Source organism: Myxocyprinus asiaticus, chromosome 18 (genome assembly GCF_019703515.2).
Source record: "Myxocyprinus asiaticus isolate MX2 ecotype Aquarium Trade chromosome 18, UBuf_Myxa_2, whole genome shotgun sequence".
Taxonomy (NCBI): Eukaryota; Metazoa; Chordata; class Actinopteri; order Cypriniformes; family Catostomidae; genus Myxocyprinus; species Myxocyprinus asiaticus.
Genome location: NC_059361.1, coordinates 16,889,035 through 16,914,931, shown reverse-complemented (window position 1 = coordinate 16,914,931; position 25,897 = coordinate 16,889,035). Strand labels below are relative to the sequence as shown.

General features: G+C 38.3%; 1 protein-coding gene across 4 annotated transcripts in view; it reads right to left on the bottom strand.

Moving 5' to 3' along the window:
* Window positions 1–25,897, bottom strand: part of kcnab1a (potassium voltage-gated channel subfamily A regulatory beta subunit 1a) — a 131,423-nt gene that overhangs the window by 22,406 nt on the left and 83,120 nt on the right. For all 4 annotated transcript variants that reach the window (XM_051724816.1, XM_051724819.1, XM_051724818.1 and 1 more), the window contains 2 exons: window positions 22,401–22,444; window positions 6,335–6,372 (listed from right to left, as the gene is read on the bottom strand). In XM_051724816.1, the coding sequence (XP_051580776.1) occupies window positions 6,335–6,372; window positions 22,401–22,444 (82 nt within the window). The remainder of the gene's footprint in view (window positions 1–6,334; window positions 6,373–22,400; window positions 22,445–25,897) is intronic.

Below are 25,897 nucleotides of genomic sequence, written 5' to 3'. Positions count from 1 at the left end.
CTGAGATGCTATTCTTCTCACCACAATTGTACAGAGCGGTTATCTGAGTTACCATAGACTTTGTCAGTTCGAACCAGTCTAGCCATTCTCTGTTGACCTCACAGAACTGCCACTCACTGGATGTTTTTTGTTTTTGGCACCATTTGGAGTAAATTCTAGAGACTATTGTGTGTGAAAATCCCAGGAGATCAGCAGTTACAGAAATACTCAAACCAGCCCGTCTAGCACCAACAATCATCCATGTGATTATCTAATCAGCCAATCATGTTTCTGCAGTGCAGTGCATAAAATCAAGCAGATACGGGTCAGGAGCTTCAGTTAATGTTCACATCAACCATCAGAATAGGGAAAAATGTGATCTCAGTGATTTGGAGCGTGGCATGATTGTTGGTACCAGATGGGTTGGTTTGAGTATTTCTGTAACTGCTGATCTCCTGGGATTTTCACGCACAACAGTCTCTAGAATTTACTCCGAATGGTGCCAGAAACAAAAAACATCCAGTGAGCAGCAGTTCTGTGGATGGGAACGCCTTGTTGATGAGAGAGGTCAGAGGAGAATGGCCAAACTGGTTCGAACTGACAGTCTACCGTAACTCAGACAACCACTCTGTACAATTGTGGTGAGAAGAATAGCATCTCAGAATCCTATTTTGAGATGCGGGTTGGCGCTATTTTGGCAGCACGAGGGGGACCTACACAATATTAGGCAGGTGGTTTTAATGTTGTGGCTGATCGGTGTATATATATATATATATATATATATATATATATATATATATATATATATATATATATTACACATGCCGCCAAAACAGCTCCAACCCGGTACCACAATTGTACAGAGCGGTTATCTGAGTTACCGTAGACTTTGTCAGTGTTTAGGGGCAGGTACATCTGAAACTAATTAAACCACTATAATAAATAGGGAAAAACTAATTCAAATAATGATATTGCAGTTTACAGCAAATACTGGCAAAAAAGGGGAAAATATGTTTGCATTTTTTATCATATTTCTATCCATTCAAAAGTAACAAATACTGACCATTTCTCGAACAGAATATGTTTTGCTTGTGGACACTGTTAGATACTGTAAGTAATCCACTACAAATTACTTCCCTAAAATTGAAATCAGATTACTTTACTGATTGCTTCATAGAAACAGTAATCACATTACTAATTACTTTTAAGTTACTTTATAAAACACTTTTCATAGAAAAGTTTTTGTTTTTCTGTTCAACATATTCAAAATATTGTCTATATTTGCTCCTTGTTCGTTGTCACACACCTTTCAGCTATCACAGAAATGCAAACGGATGTACATATAAACATTTTTATAACATATATATTCATTAATTCATTTTCAAAATGCATTACTTTCCAAATTAAAAGTAATTAACTGTGATCTGACTACAAGAATGTAAAATGTAACATGTTACACTCATTTTTTACTTAAAATTAATTGTATTACAGTAACTAATTACTTTTTGATCATATTACACACAACACTGGTCGTTGATATATATAGTTGCTATACTTGCTACTAAATGCCTCAAACAAAACTCTGAATGTCATTCAAAGATTAGATGTAGAGATGTTTTGGCTAAGTGTGCACATCCGAATCCAAGTTGGGTACAGGTGCAGGACAAGATGCAACAAATGCAGAAAAAAGGATGTCTGTACACATGTAAACTGAACAAAGCAACATTTCAACCAAGTAGGTCTTTATCAGGCAAAACCAAACCACCACATGAGCAAACAACAAAGTAAACATTTGAGTTGTTAGCTCTGATGTGGTAAGTTCTTTATCAAGTTTAAAGTCAACCTGGTACCTTTTCAACAAAATTTTGTTTCCCAGTAGTGATAAAAATCCTATGCACCCTGACTCCAAGATTTCCAGTTTTGTATGCAATTTGTGTCAGGCAGTCAGTGAACAAACTGTGGGCATGCCATCTGAGGTTGAAACTAGCCTAACAGTAACACGACAGCCAAATATCTAAACCACTTGATAAATCAACAAAAAAGCAGTCTAACAGAAAAGCAGACCTACGGAGAAGAAAATGAAAACATTTGCTTCTTAATTGAAGCACCTTAGCCTCTGTGTAAAAGAGCTTGTGTTTTCAGATATTCACCTCAGTGTTGTTCAAGAGTTCAAATAATTTTTGAGAGCAGATAAAATATATGGATTTTGCTTTGCTGTCTGCTCAGGCTTGAAACTTGACTGAAGATCTAAATTCCCCCTCCAGGACCCAATTAATTATACTGTATGTGGGGTTGTGGAGAGATGTTGTAAGAATTGTCAATGGAGCGATGCAGCTGTTTATATATTCTTAGCTTTGTGATTAAATGAACATGTCCTCCCAAACTTTACTTGAAATGCCACTGAAGGAGCTTCTCACTCTAATTAGAGGATTTTTTTTTTTTTTCTGTCAAGCTCAACATTCTCCTGGCTCATCAATAAAGAGCTACTCAGCCAAGAAGGTTACCCTCAAGCAGAGGAACAGAGAAGAGAGACAGTAAGCAAAAAATGGCAAAAACTGGGGGCCTGGGTAGCTCAGCAAGTAAAGACGCTGACTACCACCCCTGGATTCGCGAGTTCAAATCCAGAGTGTGCTGAGTGACTCCAACCAGGTCTCCTAAGCAACCAAACTGGCCCGGTTGATAGGGAGGGTAGAGTCACATGGGGTAACCTCCTCGTGGTCGCTATTAGTGGTTCTCGCTCTCAGTGGGGCACATGGTAAGTTGTGCGTGGATCGCAGAGAGTAGCATGAGCCTCCACATGCGGAGTCTCCGTGGTGTCATGCACGACAAGCCATGTGATAAAAGGCAACTGAGACCTGTCCTCCACCACCCGGACTGAGGTGAGTAACCGCGCCACCATGAGGACCTACTAAGTAGTGAGAAAAGGGGATAAAATTAATAAATAATGTTTTATTTTTTTAAATGGCAAAAATTTACAAGGAATATTAAAGATGGGGAACATTAATATTAAGAGCATAGCTTTGCTTAAACCCTATTTACTAACAGGTGTGGCCCTCTCTTGAAGACTTAATTGTTATTCTAAAGTATTTCGGGCCAGACTGGTCTCACAGGAAATCTGCAACTGGAGGTTGAATCTTCTGTTAGCTAAAACTATCCCCCAGTGGCCAAAGCTGGAAGTACAGTTGAAAGCACATGCACGCCTTCATGCAACGCATTGTGCAAGACATGAGAAATCATCTGACATATGACAGTGTGATGTACAGTAAATAATCAGATTTCATAAGTTATTCATTCTTATTTGTCAGCAAATTAAAAAGCACCTGTTTAGAGTTCGTTATATTGCCTATAGTCAGGGTTGGGAGGGTTACTTTTGAATTGTATTCCACTACAGATTACAGAATACATGCTGTAAAATATAATTTGTAATGTATTCCGTTAGATTACTCAAGGTCAGTAACGTATTCTAAATACTTTGGATTACTTCTTCAGCACTGGTAGATTTTTTTCACTTGTTTTGACTATAAAAACTCTGCCAGTACAGTAAGATAAAATACACATGTTAAAAATACCTTCTCTGAAAAACCTAAATATCTTATGCTGTGTTGCTTCTAAAACAAGATCAATCAAATTGGATTTTTAGATATTTTTACAGGAAAACAATACAAAAATTATTATCAAGAATAAGATTTTTGCCCTAATATCAAAGGTGTTACTAGAAAAAAATTTATTATGATCTAACGTGAATTTTCTTGATAAAAAAATATGATCATGCCTGGTAACGTGCATGTAAAATGGCTAGAAATAGCATTTTAGCTTAGCGTAAAGCTGACAATTTACCCAAGGTTTATTTCTATTTCTTCTGCTCCAAACTTACTTCAAACGTACTTCTCTGTCTGCTCGTATGAATGTAACACATCATAAGAAAGTGTTTTACCACTGTTCAAATGCACTTTGGATCGCATCATTTATATGTATAAATGTTTTCCATCTGAAAGTACTAAATATTAAATGAAACAAATGACAATAAAATGCAAAGTAATCTCTTCAGTAATCAAAATACTTACTGTATAGTAACTGTATTCTAATTACCAGAAGGCATTTTCTCAATATACTAGCACTACGCTGTGAACTCACAGAACAACACAGACACACCAATGCAGAACTATAAATGCAAACCACAGCGTTGGCCACTACGCGAAGCCTGTGCTGTAAGTTTGACGCAGAAGTATAAATTGGCCTTAAGATCAAAAAAATTTTCTTTAACTTCCATCTTTGAAAAGGTATTATACAACAGTTTTTTTCGGTCCTTATATCTAATTGGACGAGAAGCGTGTCAAGAGTGCTTATATAGAAGACCAACAGCACTGGGATGCTTTACTGTTTGTATAACTCCGCTTGTGTTTGTGACGTTCCAAACTAAATTCTAAGAGCATTGCAGAGAGCTAGCTGTATGGATTTTCATACATCACTGAGACATTAAAGATTTAAGCTAGCAGGTGGTGACAAAAGACCATTTTTATGGGTTATGAGTGGGTTGAGTTGTCGTTGCGTCAGTAAGCTGGTTTCATTGAACACATCGAGACTGTCTCTCACTCCATGATTGCTCAGAACTACTACACAATAGCTGAGACAGAGTTAAACTAACAGCTTCAGCATTACTGCCGATCACTGCTGAGAGTCACGACAGGAGGAGAAATTTCCGTGTTGAGAGGAGACGTAAACTTTTAACATGGCGGAGGAAAGTACGGTTTCTGTAGTGAATGTGTAGTGAAGGTTGTTCATTCTTCTCAATACCTTCTGGTTCTTGATATACCTTTATAGGAATCATATTACAACCCCTTTTACAATGGCGTTCCTTTTTTAGTTTAAAGTAATAAAGTTGAAACATGATGACATTTGAACTTTAAAAAGAGCTGATGCTCAACCACAGCACTATGTAATAATCTGTATAAGAGGAACTGAAAGAAGAGCAGCTTTTACAATCTGAAACCACACAATTAATTTATAAATCAATTGTAGTTAATTTAACAGAAGCAAAACAAACTGCCTTTTAACACATTCTTTAATCCACCTACTACTTACACAGACACTCTTACATTCTGAGACATTTACTCACACAAAGATATAACACAAAGTGCCCTCTGACATCCCCCAATGCCTTAGAGAAAGCGAATCCCTTATGACAGCAGAGAAACAAACTGCCTTGTCATTCTTCACTGGGAGTCCAGACATGTTGAGTAAGCTGACAGGACACTGAGTCATTCAGCTGTCTGGAGGAGGTGAAAACTATGTCTACAGTATGTGTGTGCATGTCTAAGAGAGTGATGATGATGTAGGGCAGGGTGACAAATCCCACCTTTTATTCTCCTGACAACCAGAACAGAAAGAAAGGGGCTGTTTGACCGGAGAGGTTGAGGACTTGTTAACTCTTCTGTTGAAGCAGAAGGACAGCATGCCTTTTTTTTAATCTATACTTACATGCCCTCAGAAATAAATGATCATCCCTGCTTGTCAAATGAGTCTTGTTTGTCCTCTGGGTTGATTTGACTGTCCCCTCCACAACATCTTCATCTACACATGCACATTTACACTTTTTACACTTTTCTAGAACAAAATGTCAGGGTCTTTTGCATCATCTTAACTTGCATAAACCAGAGTATTCGCCAACTGCAGGCTTTTCTTGTCACTTTTGCTACTATTCCAGGGTTTCCCAACCAGGGGTTCATTTTTTTTTTCTTTTCCCCAGACTGTTATAGAAATGCCAATTAATTAAAACTGTGTACATTTATTTAATTTTTTTCATGTAAATGCTATTAAAATTTTTATAAGAATAAGAAAAGAACATGCAAATGCATTATGCTGTGAAAGTCATTATATTTTTTGAAAGGCTAACTTTACTTGAAATCTCAGGGGATACTTAAAGTAAATATTTTAGATTTAGATGGGGGAAGACACACCCCAGGGTAAGATGCAAATGACAAATGGGACAATTTACCCTGGGGGGCTTCTTGCCTCAGGTAGGGGGTCATCTTACCTCAGTTATGGAGTAAGATGGCCCCTTTTCATAATTTTTAACTTTGTGCTATGACAACTAAATTAGTAAATGCTTCTATCTATTTCCCACAATAATATATTGGATGATGTATCATCATCCTGTACGTGATAAACTTATATCTAAATATGTTACACAATTTAAAAGTAAATGTGCATTGTTCTTAAGGGGGGTATCTTTCCCCATCTTCCCCTACTGTTCTAATTATACTCTGACAGTAATAGTTTCATTCTTTCATACAGTTTTATATTTTCATTCCTTTGGAGAAGTGGCAGTGATCAATTCTGATCAATTCTCGCTTACCTCATCTGAAATCTGGCCTCCAAACGTCACCCAAGTCCCTGAAAGGAAAAAATAAAATAATGGTAAGCTTTTACTGAAGGATCCTTCAGTTCTTAGGGGTAACATTCTCCTCTGCTCCTTCAATTCCATAATTCAATTGTAATATATCTTGCAAAAGCAATCCTGACATTTTATGACTGTTTGGTTATCATTTATAATGCCTTGGGGAGCAGAAAGTCCAAGGAACGCTGTACAGAATCATCAGATTTTCCTTTACAAATTTCTACAAAATGTGCAATTAAGCAGCCAATTCCTTTTTGACCTTCAATGTTTTCATATGTGCTGCAGTGCTGAACATGCAAATAAAGTAACCCAATTGTGCCTTGTTTAGGCCAAAGAAACATTAAAAAGGCTGTGCGGTAAATATAAATGAATATAAAAATTATAAATGTCAGAATCTACATCCTAAATCTAAATCTTAAATGTTATATTCAATCTTATAGTACATGTACTGCATATAAAAAGCTATATTTAATTAATAAGCAAATTGGTGGCACACTTGTCAAACAATGAATCTATTTGAATAGCTGGCCTCAAGAGCACATGTAGTAATGGTAGTATTGTGAATACACACTCACTGAGCACTTCATTAGGAACACCTGTACACCTACTTATTCATGCGATTATCTAATCAGCCAATTATGTGGCAGCAGTGCAATGCATAAAATCACACAGATACGGGTCAGGAGCTTCAGTTAATGTTCACACCAACCATCAGAATTGGGAAACATGTGATCTCAGTTATTTCAACCGTGGCATGATTTTTGGGCTCAGACGGGCTGGTTTGAGTATTTCTGTAACTGCTGATCTCCTGGAATTTTCACACACAACAGTCACTAGAGTCAGAGTGGTGCCAAAAACAAAAAACATCCAGTGACCGGCAGTTCTGTGGATGGAAACGCCTTGTTGATGAGAGAGATCAACGAAGAATGGCCAGACTGGTTTGAGCTGGCAGAAAGGCTATGGTAACTCAGATAACCGCTCTGTACAATTGTAGTGAGCAGAATAGCATCTCAGAATGCACAACACATCGAACCTACAGGCAGATGGGCTACAACAGCAGAAGACCACTTTATTAGGACCACAGTGTTCCTACTAAAGTGCTCAGTGAGTCTAATAGAATATAATAATATAAGGATGGTATACTGTCTCTGCATATTAAGCTGTGATAGGAGAAAGTAGCTAATTAAACACATCGCCTTGAAAGATATTTTAAAGGATTTACATTTAACTATTCCATTTAATTGAATTTACATTTTACCTTAAGGTTTTTATTCAAAATGTATATTTAGATTTTTTAACCATCTTTTAAATATTTACACCCAATATGCATTAAGAATGTGACATTTGAAAACCGCGCAATCTTTCCTAAAGTGTGGCCAGGCTAAAATTGTGTCAGTCCAACTGATTTATGAATATGTAGACAGTAATGAGCTTCAGCACTGGGAACCTACAGCAGAGAAGCTCAACCAATTCCTAACAGCTGCAGATTCAGAGAAAATACACCAAAGAGTGTAAATCCAGACCAGCAGAAAAGAAGTTACAAGCTCAGCCAACAGCTCAGCTTATAAATAGGAGCTCTTTGACTCAGAGATGTAATGCTGCTGTGATCTGACAGTGGAGAAGACCCTGAATTTACAGCACATTGCTTATGAAATATCAGGATGTTGGGAAATGTTCTGTTCACCACAGCTTTTACACTCTGAGCTTCACTGAGTTTTAATAAGGGATTGAGATCTGTATTAGCACAGGGATTTTAATCCTACACACTCACTTACTCACTTACAAGTGTTGCTGTGAGGTCAAGAAAAGCTGTCCTACATTTAATCACACTCTACTACAAAATGTTGCTGACATCAGCAACCATCTTCAGTCTTTTTCTGCATGTACCAATAGGAGGATTTAGAAAAGCAGTCATTTTTGTGCTGTAGAGATGACGCTGTGGCTAATAAATTAGCAAGTTTTCCTTTAAAGCCTGTCTTAGGTTTTGTGCACCACACACAAATCTGCTTTGAACTGTATTCAAATATGTTCTCTTTAGGACTCCCTCCACACTTTACAAGTGAAAAAAAAATCAACATGTGATTGTATCTAAATCAGGTGCTATAGTAATGATGTAACCGTCAGCCTGATGCCAAAACTCAAGAGCTGTCAGTATGAAAACAGAGGACGGAAAACTTTTTACCTCTGCTCTTAGCATCTTTCCACGGTGCTGAACTCTCAAGGCACATCAGATAACATAAAAGACAGAGACATTTTACATGCTTATACTGAGTCCAAAACCATTAATTCGTTCACTACTCATTTATTATTCACTGCAAGGTTCAAAGTCTTGTGAATCATTAATTTTCAAGAACAAAACCACTCCTGTGACCTCTACTGTTGTTGTCCAGTAGCTTCCATCTAGGCTTTCTTATTCAGTAAATACTTGCACATATTTATATAAATACATATAAATGCCGTTGTTTCTATTTTCTGTTAAACTATAGCTGAGGGCAGAGATTTGTGTGGGGCAAGGTTATTTAAAGGAGGAAAAGAAGAAGAGGAAAAAAAGAGAAAGGGAGGCAGAAGGCCAGCAGGTCAGTGACATGAGGCCACTGTGCTGATGGCAAAAGAGCAAATTAACTGACTGGAAGTCAGATATATGATGGGAGTAGCAAACATGTCAGTTATGAGTAGGACAGACAGAGCTATCAGCAAACAGAGTCAACATTAGAGGCAAAAACAACATTCAACAAGCAGAGGCTGACAGGCAAATTCAAATAAACACATTTTGAGGCCTGGGTAGCTCAGCGAGTAAAGATGCTGACTACCACCCCTGGAGTCGTAAGTTCAAATCCAGGGCATGCTGAGTGTCTCCAGCCAGGTCTCCTAAGCAACCAAATTGGCTCGGTTGCTAGGGAGGGTAGAGTCACATGGGGTAACCTCCTCATGGTCGCTATAATATGGTTCTCGCTCTCGGTGGGGCGCATGGTGAGTTGTGCGTGGATGCCGCAGAGAATAGCGTGAAGCCTCCACACGCGCTGTCTCCACGGTAACACGCTCAACAAGCCACGTGATAAGATGTGCGGATTGATGGTCTCAGACGTGGAAGCAACTGAGATTCGTCCTCCGCCACCTGGAATGAGGCAAGTCACTACGCCACCATGAGGACTTTGAGCACAGGTTTTCAAACCCTGGGTTGCGACAAAAAAAAATGGGTCACCAGGATGATTTAAGGATATTGTTCCAAAAATTATTCAATTTTTATAATAATAATAATAAGAAGAACTTTGAATAGAAGCACAATGAAATACATCATTCAACTAAATGCAAAATAATACTCCACCTCTGTCACCTGACCCACGTACATGCAATCAAACACTTTTTTTAACCTCGCGCAGTGCTCAGAACATTATCATGTTGTTGACACAGCCATTTTTTTCCCTCACTGTGTTGATGCAAAGGCTTCACTAGCATGATATTACTAGCCAGTCTTTAATTTATTTTATGCTGAACATGAGCAGGCCAAAGTAAAAAAGTAAAAAAGAGGGGCCGAGACCCCTTCAAATGAAGCAGCAGAAAACGCCGTCAGCCATCCAACCCTGCTGCACACAGCGGAGATCAGCAGAATAGATCGTGAAGGCGATGCATGTGAACAGCATAGCAGTATCAGTACTGATAGTTCTTGCCCAGCAAAGAAAAAGCAGAAATCCGGAGTAAGGCCATATAAAGATGATTTTTGAAGTTTGGTTTTGTCAACTGTTCCGACGCAGGTCATGCTGCAATACCAATGTGCGTAGTATGCGGAGAAAAGTTGGCAAATGAAAGTTTGAAACCAGCGAAGTTGGAAAGACATTTAAGTACATGTCTTGCCGATCTGGCGGACAAACCATTATCTTTTTTTCAGAGGAAGGCTCAAGAAATTCAGTCATCAGCTCAGGTACTCAGCAGAAGCATAACACACAATCACAAATTGCACTTGGCATCTTATAAAGTTTCATATCGTGTTGCCAAAAAAAAGGCGCCCTACACAGTTGCAGAGAGATTAATATTTCCTTCGGCACTAGACATAGTTTATACAGTTCTGGGTGAAAAGGCATCTGAAAAGCTAAAACTAATACCTCTTAGTGACAATCCTGTGTCACGTCGAATTGGGGATATTGCCCAAAATTTGGAAGAACAGCTTATAGCGAGACTGAAGTCAGCAAAGTATTTTGCTATTCAGCTGGACGAGAGCACTGACATTGCATCAACCGCTACATTACGTTACGTTGTTTATGTTCGGTACGTTTGGCAAAGTGAATTTGTTGAAGATCTTCTGTGCTGCCTAACATTGCCTTCTAGCACATCAGGAGCACATATTTTTGAAGAGTTAAATGCTTTCATGAAAAAATGCAGTCTGGATTGCAAAGGCATCACTAGCGGCGGGGCGGCCAACATCACTGGCAAAAATAGTGGAGTTGTCAGAAGGATTAAGGATGCAGCGGGACAGAACATGTTTGGAATCATTGTTTTACTCATCATGAAGCTTTGGCATTAAAAGGAATCCTACTTGAGCTTGAAGTGGTGATGAGAGACATTGTTAAAGTTGTGAACTACATTAAAGGTAGTGCACTTAATAGCCGACTTTTCCAGGCCCTGTGTACTGAAATGGGAGCCGAGCACACACATTTACTCTTTCATACAGATGTGAGATGGCTGTCAAAGGGCAGGGTAGTCAGCCGAGTGTACGAACTGAGGGATGAAATACATGCTTTCCTAACTGAGAAACGGTCTCCTCTTGCAAGCACAGTCAGTGATGAGAAATGGCTTTTAACCCTGTCTTATCTTGCTGACATATTTTCTGTTCTAAACTGAACTGAATCAAAAATTACAAGAAAGGGAGGACAATATTTTCAGACATTGCGAACAAATTCAGGCTTTCCAGAAGTCACTCGAACTTTGGCAGCTGCGACTCAAAACCCCAAGCTACTATATTTTCCCGACAATGATGAAAAACACATTGAAGAAAATGGTGCGTCAAAGAAATTGGTCGCTGGCCTAACGTGCCTCATTCAGTCACATCTGGATGCACTGATGGGGAATTTCTCTCGCTACTTTCCCCAGGAGAAGTTTAATGAATTATAAGACAAATGGTGGGTGAAAAATCCCTTTGACTTTGAAACACCAGATTCAGTCGCTGAACTGAATTTAACTTCTTCTGAAGAATCAGAAATGCTGCAACTAACCTGTGACGGCACACTGAAAACTCGACACAAAACAGAAAAATTGTCTTCATTCTGGATTGGCCTCTCCACCGAGTATCCCATGCTGAGCAAAGCAAGCATTTCATTGCTACTGCCCTTCACAACTACCTATATATGGATTCTCAGTTTTAACCAAAATGAAGACGAAAAAAATGTTATGCTTCTCCGGACATGCGTGTTGCCCTGTCGTCTTGCGAACCGGCTTGGGACCAGATTATGCAGAATAAGCAGGCCCACCCTTCTCATTGAGTAAGTTATATACAGGGGCCTGGGTAGCTCAGTGGTAAAAGACACTGGCTACCACCCCTGGAGTTCGCTAGTTCATATCCCAGGGCTGCTGAGTGACTCCAGCCAGGTCTCCTAAGCAACCAAGTTGGCCCGGTTGCTAGAGAGGGTAGAGTCACATGGGGTAACCTCCTCGTGGTTGCTATAATGTGGTTCGTTCTTGGTGGGGCGCATGGTGAGTTGAGCGTGGATGCCGCGGTGGATGGCGTGAAGCCTCCACACGCGCTATGTCTCCGTGGCAATGCGCTCAACAAGCCACGTGATAAGATGCGCACCCGGATTGATGCGAATCACTACGCAACCACGAGGACTTAAAAGCACACTGGGAATTGGGCATTCCAAATTGGGTGAAAAAGGGGAAAAAATCCCCCCCCCCCCCCCCCCCCAAAAAGTATGTTATATACATACACACGTATATATATATATATATATATATATATATATATATATATATATATATATATATATATATATATTAGTATTCTTATTCTTATTGCTTGACTTGATTGCAAATTGGGGGGAAAAGGGGAGAAAAAGTAAATAAATAAATAAATAAAAATAAACACATTTTGTGTTGGAATTGTGCAACAGTTCAGGTTTTGAACTACTTTCACTAGCGGAGCAAAAATAGACACAATAACTAGCCATATTATCTCTAAAATGTAAGCTACTGGTACTCAATATTAACTTGTTTATAAAACTTGTTTAAAAGCAATATCAAATGAGCAAGAATGCTGTTGTACTGAGTATCATGGCTGTGACACACACTTGCCTTGTCTTGCCTATTACATCAACACTCTTGCTCATGTGATATTGCTAAAGCAAGAAAACAATGGAATAAAATGCTCCCTTTATCTAAACATAAAATACATAAAATGTACATGCAATGTCTTAGATCCTGGCCAGTTTGATTTCACATCCTTGACCTTGATTCTAAACTCAGCATTTATAATTTAACTTCTATAACTTCTCCTGGAGAGAATGTTAAAGGCAACAGTTTAGCAGATCATCCTACTGAGTGACCTCACAGCCTTCCTCCATCTGGAGAGCAAGGATAAGGTCAGTATGATCAAAGCCAGACTGAACAGGAACTCATTGTTATAGCTAAGTGCTCTCCTCCCTCTCTGTCTCTCTCACTCCCATTCCTTCACTCTAGATACATTAGTATTTTTCTCCATCACCTTGGATGTCTTAGCTTTGCAGTGTTAACAGTATGGTAACCTCCTCTCTCTGAATGCTCTCTCTGAGCAGGTCTAATCATTTTGATTGGTTTTCAGTAGGGCCTGACCGATATGGGATTTTTGAGACTGATACGATACCGATTTTAGAGGGGAAAAATTCACCGATTACCGATATGGTGGCCAATGTAGTTAATTTTTGAGCTGGAATGAAAACAGACTATGTGGATTGTTCACTGATTTTGCACCGATATGACTATGCAAAGGTACTCAGAAGGCTGCTTTCTTAAATATTTTTATCAAAGAATATTTAACATTATTATTATACATTGTCAACAAATTCTAGAAATGAACACTGAGAAAATAAAGAATAAATAAAAATACAATAAATAGCGTAATAAACATCACTACTGTATGTTTACTTAATAAACATCAGTACTGTATGTTTAGTATCAGTCGGTTGCTGACCATTTAAATAAAGAATAAATACAAATAAAATAAATAGCTAAATAAACATCAGTACTGTTTAGTATCAGTCAAATGCTGGCCATTAAAATAAAGAATACATTTAAATAAAATAAATAGCTAAATAAACATCAGTAGTACTATTTAGTATCAGTCAAATGCTGACCATTAAAATAAAGAATAAATAAAAATAAAATAAATAGCTAAATAAACATCAGCAGAACTGTTTAGTATCAGTCAAATGCTGACTATTTTAATACTGCCAGTCAATTAGTGTCAGGTTGTAAAACAAGAAGCATTTACACCTCAAGAGTAGCAAACTCCTCAAGTCAAGAGATAAACAGCGGCAGCGGTGTTACACCGTATTCTGCTATACAAGTTCAGCGGAAACTTTTAACGGTGGAAAACCAGACTTTTAAATATTACATTTTATAAATGCAATGACTGGAATTTTTCGGTTGAAGGGGATACCAAACTGTGAATTCTGAACAAAACAGTTTGGTGAATACACGTTTACAAATTAGCTTCCACTCAGCTGACAAGCTATGAAAGTAGCTACGTGGTTAGCTAGTTAGCTATAAGCTTGTTGTCACGGAGAGTAAAAGATGGACCAGCATTGCGTCTCACCAACTAGGTAACAGCGTAGCGTGAAATCAACACTCAACAGACACAGTCCACCACCACACTGTTGTCTACTGAGCTGCAAAAAGATGCTCTGATGCTTACTTTTCAGTCTGCTACATTACTTTACTGCACTGACTAACTATAGCTGGCTAACAGCAAACAGACATGAGTGACATGGTTGTCAGGACAGGGTTAACATTATATTAGTTATATTGAAAAGGAAAAATGATGGGGTCATTGTTTATTAACTTTCTAATATGTATTTCACAAACTAGTTAGCAACTTACTGAGAAAACACCGCTCAGCTCCGCACCGCTTAACTCCGCCCTGTCTGCAGAGCCACCATCAGCTCAGCTCTGTAAACAGTGGAGTAGGAGCGCACTCTGCTGGACAAACTACGTAATGACACCAATTCTAAAGCATTGTTTTCTGCATTATATGTTCTGAAAAAAGTTTTCATATCTGCACATATCAGTAAACATATACACCGATACCGATATATTGGCCGGGCACTAGTTTTCAGTACTGCTGTCGATTTAACGTGTTAATTCAGCATGATTAATTATATTTAAAAAGATTTTCATGCCATTAATCATGTCCCCGAACTGTAATAAGGAATATTTCTACCATTGGAAGAATTCAAGCTTGAAGTACCACCTTTTTTTCAGTAGGCATGTCATTCAGTAGGCAAAAATCGATTATTGATCAGCATGTTATTTTCTGGATAGGTTTTTAAGGCATTGATATTTTAAGATATCCAAAATTTAAATTAGAAGCCTTGTTTGTGTGCTTTCCAACTCACTGTTGTTTGGCCTTCAGTTTAATGTAGTCTGGCGTAGTAGCTCTGGGCAATATAACATTTATTGAATCTGGTAGGACAAGGCTCAGGTATCACACACAGAAGAACGCGTTGATGCTGCATGTGGCAGTTGTGAATCTAGTACCCATGCACACAAAAGTTACAAAGGTTTTTATTTCTTCAAGAATGAACAAAGTGACACTGATGAGTTTGCAGGTTAGTGTATAAAACTGGTGTGCGACCTTCATAGAATTTTTATTTTTCATTTTTGAACGCGCCATGTCTCTGCCAGACGCATCCAGTTTGCGACCCCCTTTAAGTTACCCTGCCGCTCACACTTTACCAAAGTTATGTTGAGAAATATGTTTGAAGAGACAAAGACTATTGTGAAACCAGCAGCCCTATTTGTGTCTTAAAAAATGCATATATATATCGATAATCACCTGGAAAAATTTGCTGATTATCAAAACCTGAAAAAGGCATTGATCCCAAGCCTAGTTTTTAGCAGGGGGCAGTAAGCGAAACTTCAGCTATTTGGGCAACGTGCAGCTGTACAGACAACAAACCACACTCAGGCTTGCATGACAGTAGCGACATCACAAGATGAGAATGCGTTCCTGCATTTAAACACAGCTGGATGGAGCGCAATTCTGAATGCAGGGATCTCGAGACATGTTTTTTAAGTTTCAAACCACGTTTAACTAGACACAGCGACTTTAAAACGCTGTGTTTATGATGCAATGCAAAGAAAGTGAGATGCTTTAAAAGCATCCGCCTAACACGTGTATACTGACGTGTCCTTACAATGTATAATAAATCTATCTCAGACTGATTGATGAATTCAATGGCAAAATGGATTGTTGTAGACTGTAGGCCAATAATAGGGTTATGTTCAATAATGCCTTCTAAAGCCACTGTTTTCATTGTCTTACGTGTATGTTAACTTAGTTCTGCCTTTAAATTGCTGGCTGAATTAAATGTAATGTCTTTTATGTATTACCATTATTGTTTTTCTGAATGATACAATGTCATTATTTGTATCATCAACCTTTTTGGCTGGATGAAGCATATTGTCTTGTATGTATTGTCAAAATTGTTGGCTAAATGAAGCATAACATCTTTTGTGTATTGTGTAATTGTTGGCTGAGTGAAACATATTGACTGGACTTCCCATTCTTCATGCCTTCCCATTCTGTACGTTGTTTCCCATCTAATTAACGTAAAAACTCAATCTGCCGGAAAACACACTGATCCTAATCATGCCTCATATTATCACTCAGAACACCTTAGCAACCACTTAGCAACCCCCAAGCAATCACCCACAACAACCCAGCATCATGGTAGTTTTGCTAAGGCCAGCAATGCTCACATTTTCTTCAGAAAATATATTCACTCATATTTACATTATTCCTCCTTAGTAGCATGCAATGCAATCTAACTCATCTCATTCTAAACTGAAAAAGGGCATTGTTACACTGCACTACAAGTCTGTCTGATCTCAGCATCATGGATTTGACTGCAATAATGAGCTGCAGAATGACAAACCTTGAGAATGCTGGAATTCTGAAGTGTTTAAAGGAATAAAATGTTTTATTTTTTTTCTCAGCCAGTAAGTTTTTTTTTTTTTTTTTAAAGAATGTCTGACATTTTAAGGCGAGTAGGCTTTCCCCTGAGGGTGCAGGAAATGATCTAAAGGCCAATGTAAGAAAGAATAAAAAAAGTCTTATTTGTGTACATATACAGGTACACACACACACACACACACATAATGATCTCATCCCTTAAAGGGGAAATGAAAACTGTATGAACATTTACTCACCCACATGTTGTTCCAAACCCGTATTACTTTTTTCTTCTGTGGTAACCAAAAGGAGATGTTAGGCAGAATGTTAGTCTCACTTTCATTGTATGAAAAAAAAAAAAAAAAAGAAATGCAATGAAAGTGAATGGTGACCGAGGCTAACATTTTGCCTAACATCTCCTTTTTTGTTAATGGATAAAACAGATAGTCCGCTCAGTCCCCAAGAGCTTTCCGAAGTGTTAAACAGGCCTGTGTGTACCTTTCATACAGTAGGTTGCCAAAGTAATGATTGAAGAATCAACACGGCACCAAGAAAGGAAAAGGTAATTCATACAACTCAAGTTGTTTAATCTGCTTGACGCAATCTGTGCATGCCTCAAGAGCGAGTAAGTGTAATTGAGTTTCAAATCATGATTGCACCAAGGAGACACTGGTCTGGTATGATTCTCTTCCAAAACCAATTGTATCGCTTCAAAAGACATTGGTTAAACCACTCGAGTTGTATGGATTAACTTTATGCTGCCTTTATGGAGCTTGAAAGTGTTGGACCTCATTGACTTGCATTGTATAGATATAAACTAGTGCTGGCAGTCGATACATTTTTTTTAATCGAGATTAATCGCAGATATAGAAAGTGCTGAAATTTGACTTTATACATTCTAATTTTTCAGTCAAAATGCAAGGGAAAAAAAATTAAACAATATGTAACAATAATGCTTTGTTAACATTTTCCAAACAAAACCTTTCAAGGTATAAAGATAAAAATTCACAAAAATAGCACCAATTCAAGTAACATGAAATGTTTCTCAAAGTCTAAGTGGGAGGTTGACTAAATTAAAGCACTTGAAGGTTGCGTACTCACTGCAATACGCATTATAGTAAATCTCTTAAACCCTCATCCTCCACAACAGTGCCCTCCACGGGAGAACTCCAACAACCTAGCAGGCCGCAGTGGTCCCTCATCAGTGCCATGTATCGTGCATTTTGGTGATAGTTAAGACTTGACGTGCTTCTGTGGTAATTAAATTGCGCCTATCTGGGTTTGTTTTGTATAACAAATAACGTTAACCCTTGTGCGACCTTCGGGACATTTTTGTCTTTTTAATTTTTGTTTTTTCGATCATTTGTCTGTGTTAATGCCAACGGCATAAATTTAGCCAAAGGTGTGTATTTTTGGGGGAATTTTGATATTTCAACCTCAGTTCCTATAATACATCTATAATACACTGTATACACAAAATAGTTACACTCAGAACCTTAAGGACAAAAATGTCCCCACTGAAATCGACTAAAACTGCAATATTTGATCCCAGTGCCATTAAAGCATAAAATCGTGAATTCTATGATTTTATGCTTTTATTCCGGAGCCCTGGCTTCAAAATGTAATGTTTTTATATTTTCCACCAGATGGTGCCATTTTTCTCATGTTAAGCCTATGGAGCAAATACATGCTTTTTTCCTATTTTATGTTTGCTGTATTATAGATATATGCCTATTTTTAAAGGTGGAAGTTGGAAGTTGCCAGTGTGTTGAGGCACACCCCTCCTTTGTCTAATGCGGCCTGGCAGGACCTCCGGTGGGCTGCTGTGGCATATGACAATTGATTTGTATTTCCATATGTGCCTGAAATTTCTGAAGGTGAATGAAGCAGAAATATGGCAAACTGATAATCAGTATTTCTGTCAACGGTTATATTACTGTTGCAAGAAGCAATGTGAGTATGCATTACTCTGAGTGTGTATTATTTCTGTGAAAGCTACTTTAATCCTGTAACATACTAAATTATGTTTTTTTTGTTGTTGTTTTTTTTATGTAAAAATGCAAAAAAAAAAAAAAATTAAGCGATAGAATCTATTGTTCGTACAGTATAAAAATCATTATGTCAATGGAGAGTCCTCATAAGCATAGCCACACCAACATGTGTGTGTGTGTGTGTGTGTGTGTGTGTGAGAAATGAGAGAAAGAAAGAAAAAGGTAAGAAATATACAGGATATGGCTGAGAGGTCAGTCTGTACTCCTTTCCCACTATGTTCTCTAGTCTACAGTTCCACATATTGTCTCTGTTGGGCACACTTAACATGCCTTATTCTATATTTAACTCATTCTTACACCTTCTCTGCACTTACATGCATTTATGTAAGTAGTCAAGAGCCCATTGTAAAAAACAAACAAAAAAGGTAAATTCTCTTTTTTAGTGTTCTAGGCAGCTTGACACAAATCAAACATGTGCTGTAGTGGATTATCATAAAGAGGCAGAAACTGCACTCTAAAAAGTGAAAACGTGTAGTTGGTACCTTTAGGAGCTATTTCTAGCATTTTTTGTCTCTTAAAAATTACTTTGTTGTGAATTTAATGTGACGTAGTGAAGCTGAATAGTTAATATTAAAGTTGAAGAGTATTAGTTCCAGTGTTATTTTCAAACAGGTTTCCTAAACACACCTCCTGTCTTTTAAAACATATCAGTCAAAACAAGATTTAGCATGATTTGTGGGTATGACATTAAGAAAATTGGTCTTGGTGGACTAGATCTGCTACTATGCTAGCGCTGGAGTGCATGTACAGGACTTGCTTCTGCTAGAACACACACAGACTTCCTGAGTTAAGCATGTGAACATGCTGCTGCTGCACAATTGGACAAAGACTATGTTTACATGGACAACAGAAAGCCTCTTACTGCTAAACAAAATGGCTTATTGTGAGAAAGTGGTGTTCCCATTTACTTGCACTCTATAAGCAGCATAGTCTTTACTCCTGTATACATGTGGCTCGATCAGTAAGCAGCTTTCTCCACAGCAAAGTAATTTCCCCACAATGCTTGCGTAAATAATAAACATGGCATCTGAGGAAGACTTTGCTATTTTATTCTCCGTTGCTTTGCTGTATTTCCAGACATTCCAGAGTTGTTGCTGTGTTTGTTTCCTTAACTTTCTATCATGACATGCAGAGGAATTGCGCTGCAATAGTGGGGAATTCCTCTTACTCTGGGATTCCCCCAATGTACTAGAGCGCAAATACGCAGATGTGACATTGCCACATTAAGCCGCGTTCTCCTGGAGAAACCCAGGTGTGTTAAACCGCTTTTTCTTAGTCCCTTAAATGGTGTAAGCAAACTGGCGTTCTCATTTACATGGCATTTCAGAACACCACTTTCAGCAAAAACCCTGGAATAAACCGTTTTCTTAAATGCAATTAAACGTGGTTAATCACAGGATATGCTGCATCAAGCATGTATGACATGTTGCTGCACAACATAAATACAATCCCCATGTAGCAGATCTAGACAGGTGTTGGGGAGGATGAGGGTTTCAGAGAAAACTCTCGCAGCGCGCTGCAGAGAAACTGGCTTACTTGCAAACTGAGCAAATTTAAATGTTGGGCAAAGAGAGAGCAAGCTGATTGGCTAACAGATAACACGTTCAAAGAACCTATCAGCTTGTGGCATGTAGAGGTTTATGCATGATCTTAGTCATTTCAGTCATAACAACTCTAGGAAAGATTTTGCATGTTAATGTGAGTATGAAATATTGATAGGATATTGGTCTTAACGGACTAGATCTGCTACACTGCAGCAGCTGCAGAGCAAGTACAGAGACTTGCTACTGCTAGAACATACACAAACATGCTGAGTTAAGTATATGGACATGCTGCTGCTGCTGCACAATTCAAAAAACACAAGACATGCTGCATCAGCATGTATGACATGTATGGCACAGTTAACACATAAAACATTCCCCCAACAAAACAGGGAAGCTGCAAAAACGCATTAACACAAAACAACCCCCCCCCCCCAAACAAGCAGACCTACCTTACCGTTGAAGCCTGAACTTAGCCATGTAGATGTTACCACATGAAGCACATTTTTAGGTTACCTGACTTTTAACATATTTTAATTGACAAGAGTCAGTGGAGAAAAGAAATTAATGGGGAAAGACAGTGAAGAAGAAAAAGGCCACAACACTGAATTCGAACTTGCCTCCCCTGCATAAGCACTACATTCACAGCTATTAATCTTCCTGGATATTTTTAGATGTACCTACATACACAGGAGTGCACATATTTAAAAAGACAAACACAATCAATGGAGTCCCTGTAGTGCTGGCCTGCTTCAGTCTGAAAGCTGAGTCTGCCATTCTAAATCCTGAAGATCAGCTGGTTTAATTGTGTGCAGAAATACCTACTGTTCAAGCCCCAGTCCTCTAAACACAGCCATCAAGAGTAAGAGTGTGTGTGCATTCAGACGACTTGAAATATGAAGCAAAAATCACACTGACTACTTTTATGAAACATTTGGGTGTTTTTTTAAGCTTTTCATGTAAGTCACTATCAAATGCCATTTAGGCATGTGATGGTATTCGGTAATACTGTATATCACGGCAATTAGCGTGCATGGTATTTTTATCGTGGGCACTTCAAAATACTGTAAATATTTCTAGATAACCTTTTAGCCAAATGGTTTCGATTTTTCTGATTGCAAAGTATTTTTTTTTCCATAAATGAATCAAAATTCACAACACTGCATGTATGCGGCATAAATGACACATGCGCACTCTGATGTAAACAAACCAACGTGGACGAGAAGCATGGCTGAAGGAGGAACGCAGCCGACCCTTTAACCACCTTCTAAAAGGTTTAAGTCAGAAGTGTGGAAGTATTTTGGGCTCCATAAAAATGCAGAGGGATGTGGAAAACATGTGGCAGAAAAGTGGCAGTGAAACACAGGAAACACCTCCAACATGTTCGCTCATCTGCGGGACAATCATCCCGTGCAATTCAGCGAGATAGAGGTAAGTTGTGACGGTTCTGCTTGTTTTTCCAAACTGTTTTTGAAAACTGAGAGACAAAACTCTAATAGACAACTACTATACCAAAGTGACAACTAAGACGACAAAGAAAGTGAACTGTTGTTGCCATTTGCAGAAAGTGTAGCTTGCTTTCAAGTGGCCGAAGAGCTCGCTAAAACACCGCTAGCTACTCAGTAACATTTGCGTCTTGTACTAAATACAGTTGTTATCAGCTAATACTAAGTCCTGTAATTAATAATGGCAATGTGGGACAATGATGATTTCAATATTAAGTTCAAGTTGGAATGCAACGCAATTGTACATTGCCATACAGTGTGAGTGAACTTGCGGTTATTAAATTTGTAGCAAGTGCCTAGCTATATATTAGCAACTGGCTTGCTATCAAGAAAAAAAACATGCATTCGTTTTTTTAAATGTTCTTTGTTATTTGTTCATTTAAAAGGTCAGTTTGGTATTGAAAAAAGTAATTATTTGTTTACTTTTTATTAAGAGAACAAAAATAATGCTTGTTTATCTTTCAACCCATTTTTGTAATGTAATTCAATACTGTGATAATACCGCATACCATGATAAAAGCTTCAGCAATTATCGTGATGTGAACATTTTATACCGTCACATGCCTACCGCCATTGGATGGAACGCAACATTCTTCAAAATATCTCCTTCTGTTTTCAGCAGAAGCATGTCATATATGTTTGGAATGACATGAGAGTAAGTAAATGATAACAGAATTTTCATTTTTGGATTAATCATTCCTTTAAGTGCAGTGTGAGATCTGTTTTACCATACAAATAAAACTTGCAGTGAGGAAATATCCTCTTTCAGATGGATAAAGTAGTACTCACCTAGACCCAGGCATGATACTCTCAATCCAGATTTCCCAAGGTTCCTGGACAGAAACAGAGAGAAGAGAAAATATTACATTTAGAATTGAACACTGTCCTCCTTTTGGATCAGGCTGCCTGATCTAAACAGTATTTAATTAACAGAAAATTATTTTTAAACTCAGACTGTAGACTTAGGCCTGAAACATTCTTTGAAAGTACAGGGACACAATATTTTCTAGCTATGCAAGCTTGATTTTTATGCATTTTTACATTACGAAGTTTGTCAGAACACAATTCACGATGCAACGGCAGTATGCATTACATTCTCAGCATTGCCGCAAGAGGCGCTATAGCCGCATTAGCATTCTATGTCAGTTTTCTCTTTCAGTTCACCTTCTTCGGAGCAATAGGTTACATTTATGCATTTGATAAATGGATTATTTTACTTAAAGTGAGTAAATATCAGCTGCTATTGAATGGAAATCATTTGTCACAACATTCTTTACAAATTTTTCCTTTTCTGTTCCGCAGATGAATGAAAGTCCTATGTGTTGGGAACAACGTGAGGTAAGAATTTTCATTTTTGGTGAACTAGTCCTTTAAGTTTGTACACCTGGACTGCACAAGTGCAATATGTTGCCCAAGCATTTGCTTTTGCATTTACATACTTGTAATGCAAATATCTTTAGTCTGGACAGTTTTAAAACTTAAACACGGTTCTGTGACTCTACCTCAAGAATGTAACAACAGCTGAGTGAGCACAATGATCAGGAAGATTGGAAATGCATGGTTTATTAATGCGTTTTATTGATATGAAGTGGGTTGGGATTAGCAACAAACTTGTGCATGGAACATAGAAAAGTGCTGACAGAGAGAAAAAAATGAGGATGCGAGCGAGCAAGCGAGAGAAAATGCAAGCAAATGCATTCTGCATTCTGTGGTACTATCAGTATGAATTTATTTCTCTGCATCAAGGCCAGAGAATGAAGGTGCAGAATAATAACAGACTCACTGTGCTGTTGATAATAAAACTGCATGACAGATTACACAAAGCTAATGCACAACTGTATCCAGCGCACAAGAACTTGTATAGCATGTTCTTTAATATAGAGCCTGTCTTTACCATTAGTCTTCAAGGATCCATCTATCACTTTGTGACAGTTCGAAACAACATTAAGTTGAAGAACGTGACCAAGGACATAGTACAATCCCCTTTCAAGACCCAGACCGTTGGTGAAAGGAGAGACAATGACATGGCTTAACAGTCACATGAGTTACATTCTCAGAAGCAAAGATTTCACCTCACAGAAGAGACAGAACTAGCAAACTTATCTCAGTAATAAAACAGCATGTCTCAGCCCTATTCAGAAAGGAACTAGTTTTCTCTGAGGTCAGGTAAATTTGTGTTTCACAGATGTTCTTAATGTTTAAATGTTTCTCTCTCATACAGCTTCTGTAAAAAAAAAAACATATGGATCAAACCTTTTCGGCTAACTCAGGTGTCGTCTGAAACATTTTTGTGATTCTGGTTTTATTTTTCCACTTTCCAGTTGTCATATATTTTGAACTTCGTTGAATACCATAACTAAAGCTAAATTTCATGTTTTTGTTTTTTTTTATTATTAATTATTTTTTATTTTCTCCCCAATTTGGAATGCCTCATGGTGGCGTAGTGACTAGCCTCAATCCAGGTGGCGGAGGACGAATCTCAGTTGCCTCCGCATCTGAGACCGTCAGTCCGCGCATCTTATCACGTGGCTTGTTGAGCACGTTACCACGGAGACGTAGCGCGTGTGAAGTTCACACTTCACGTGCCCCACCGAGAATGAGATCCACATTTTAGCAACCACAAGGAGGTTACCCCATGTGACTCTACTCTTCCCAGCAACCGGGCCAATTTGGTTGCTTAGGAGACCTGGCTGGAGTCACTCAGCATGCCCTGGATTTGAACTCGCGACTCCAGGGGTGGTAGTCAGCGTCAATACACACTAAGCTACCCAGGCCGTGCTAAATTTCATGTTTTGCTGCCAGGGGCTCCATTACGGATTTTCACCTTTTTTTGCCAACTTTCTGGGTAAAATAACAAAGTTAAAGTAAACAAGTTAGTGGTTCAAGCATCCCATCCGATGTAAAAATATACTGAAATAAATAAGAAGTCGGTTTATGAACTCTTAAGAATGGCCACGGTAGTAACAGAGTCTGATATGATCAGAGTATGATCCTCTCCTAAATTAATTCCTTCTTTTAATTATTTTCATAATAATAGTTTTTATTAATGAGTTTTGTGATACACACATCCATACTACGTGACATTCTATACCAGCCACATCCAGACAACAGATACTCTCATCTTAGTAATAACCATGTGTGCCTACAGGATTTCATCTGAGGGTATGCACAGAAATGTGCCTTGAACAACCTTATATCTAGGGGTGTCAAGGGGCATGCTCCCCTCGGAGGTTTTTTTCTTTTTTTTGCAAAAACAACGCCAAAGCATTTATTTCTGGTGACTAACTGTTCAGAACAGACGCGTTCTCACGCTAAAAAAGCAAAATGCCCCACAAAGAATAGAGCAGAACGCAGGTGTCTCAAGATGCATTTTTATCAGTTGAAGTTCTTTTTAACTTAAAACTACTTCTAAAAATGCAGCACTCCCATGAGAGATCCTAAAAACACAGTGAAACATGACGCAGTTGTCAAAAGACATCCATCTAGCGAATGTTTACGTGGAAAACGATTGAAAAACAGCGTGAGCGGACGCAAAAACACGTTCAGTTTGAACAGACCCTTGTTCACATGACACATCACTAGCTGAAGTTACCTCTCAAAGTTACCTCTCAAAAAGACAGCCTTTTGTTTCAGTTGATTGTAGGTAAATTTCCACCGTATTCAGTGCTGTATTCGTAAATATCCCGATGCTGTTTTACTGTGTGGGAAACCACTCTAAAGGATTCCGTGAGAGAGCGGTCCGAACGAATTGTACTCTATCACGAATCGATTCAGACAGTTTTGTAAGGCTGTTTGACCAATTCACTGAAAAGAACCGACTCAAAAGAATTATTCATTTGCAAATTGGTCATCGCTAGTTCTTTCAAACAGCCAAGGGACACACTTTATGACTGATTAAATATTTTGAGGGTAAATATTTCTCAGGTCAGTCGGAGCACTCATGGTACGCACAGTGCGTAAGGCCGTACAGCTGCTGGTGCCACTGGTAATAACTACAGAGAGTCCAATCCCCTCCGAATCATACATAAAATAACAGATATCCTATGTTAATAATTGTAATGAAAACGTAATTTAGAAAACGAATCCCTTCTGCTTTTGAATGCACGTGTGTCTTTGCAAGTCTATGAGCCTCTGGGTGAACATGCAGGAGTTTGAGTCCACATCTGTATTTGTTTGTTATAATTGACAGAATAGCAGGAAAAGCTATCTATCATTTAGACAGTGAGACGACAAGAAATAATTGCTTGCTTCTGGTCAGACCAAGTACAAAAAATGTTTAAGATTAA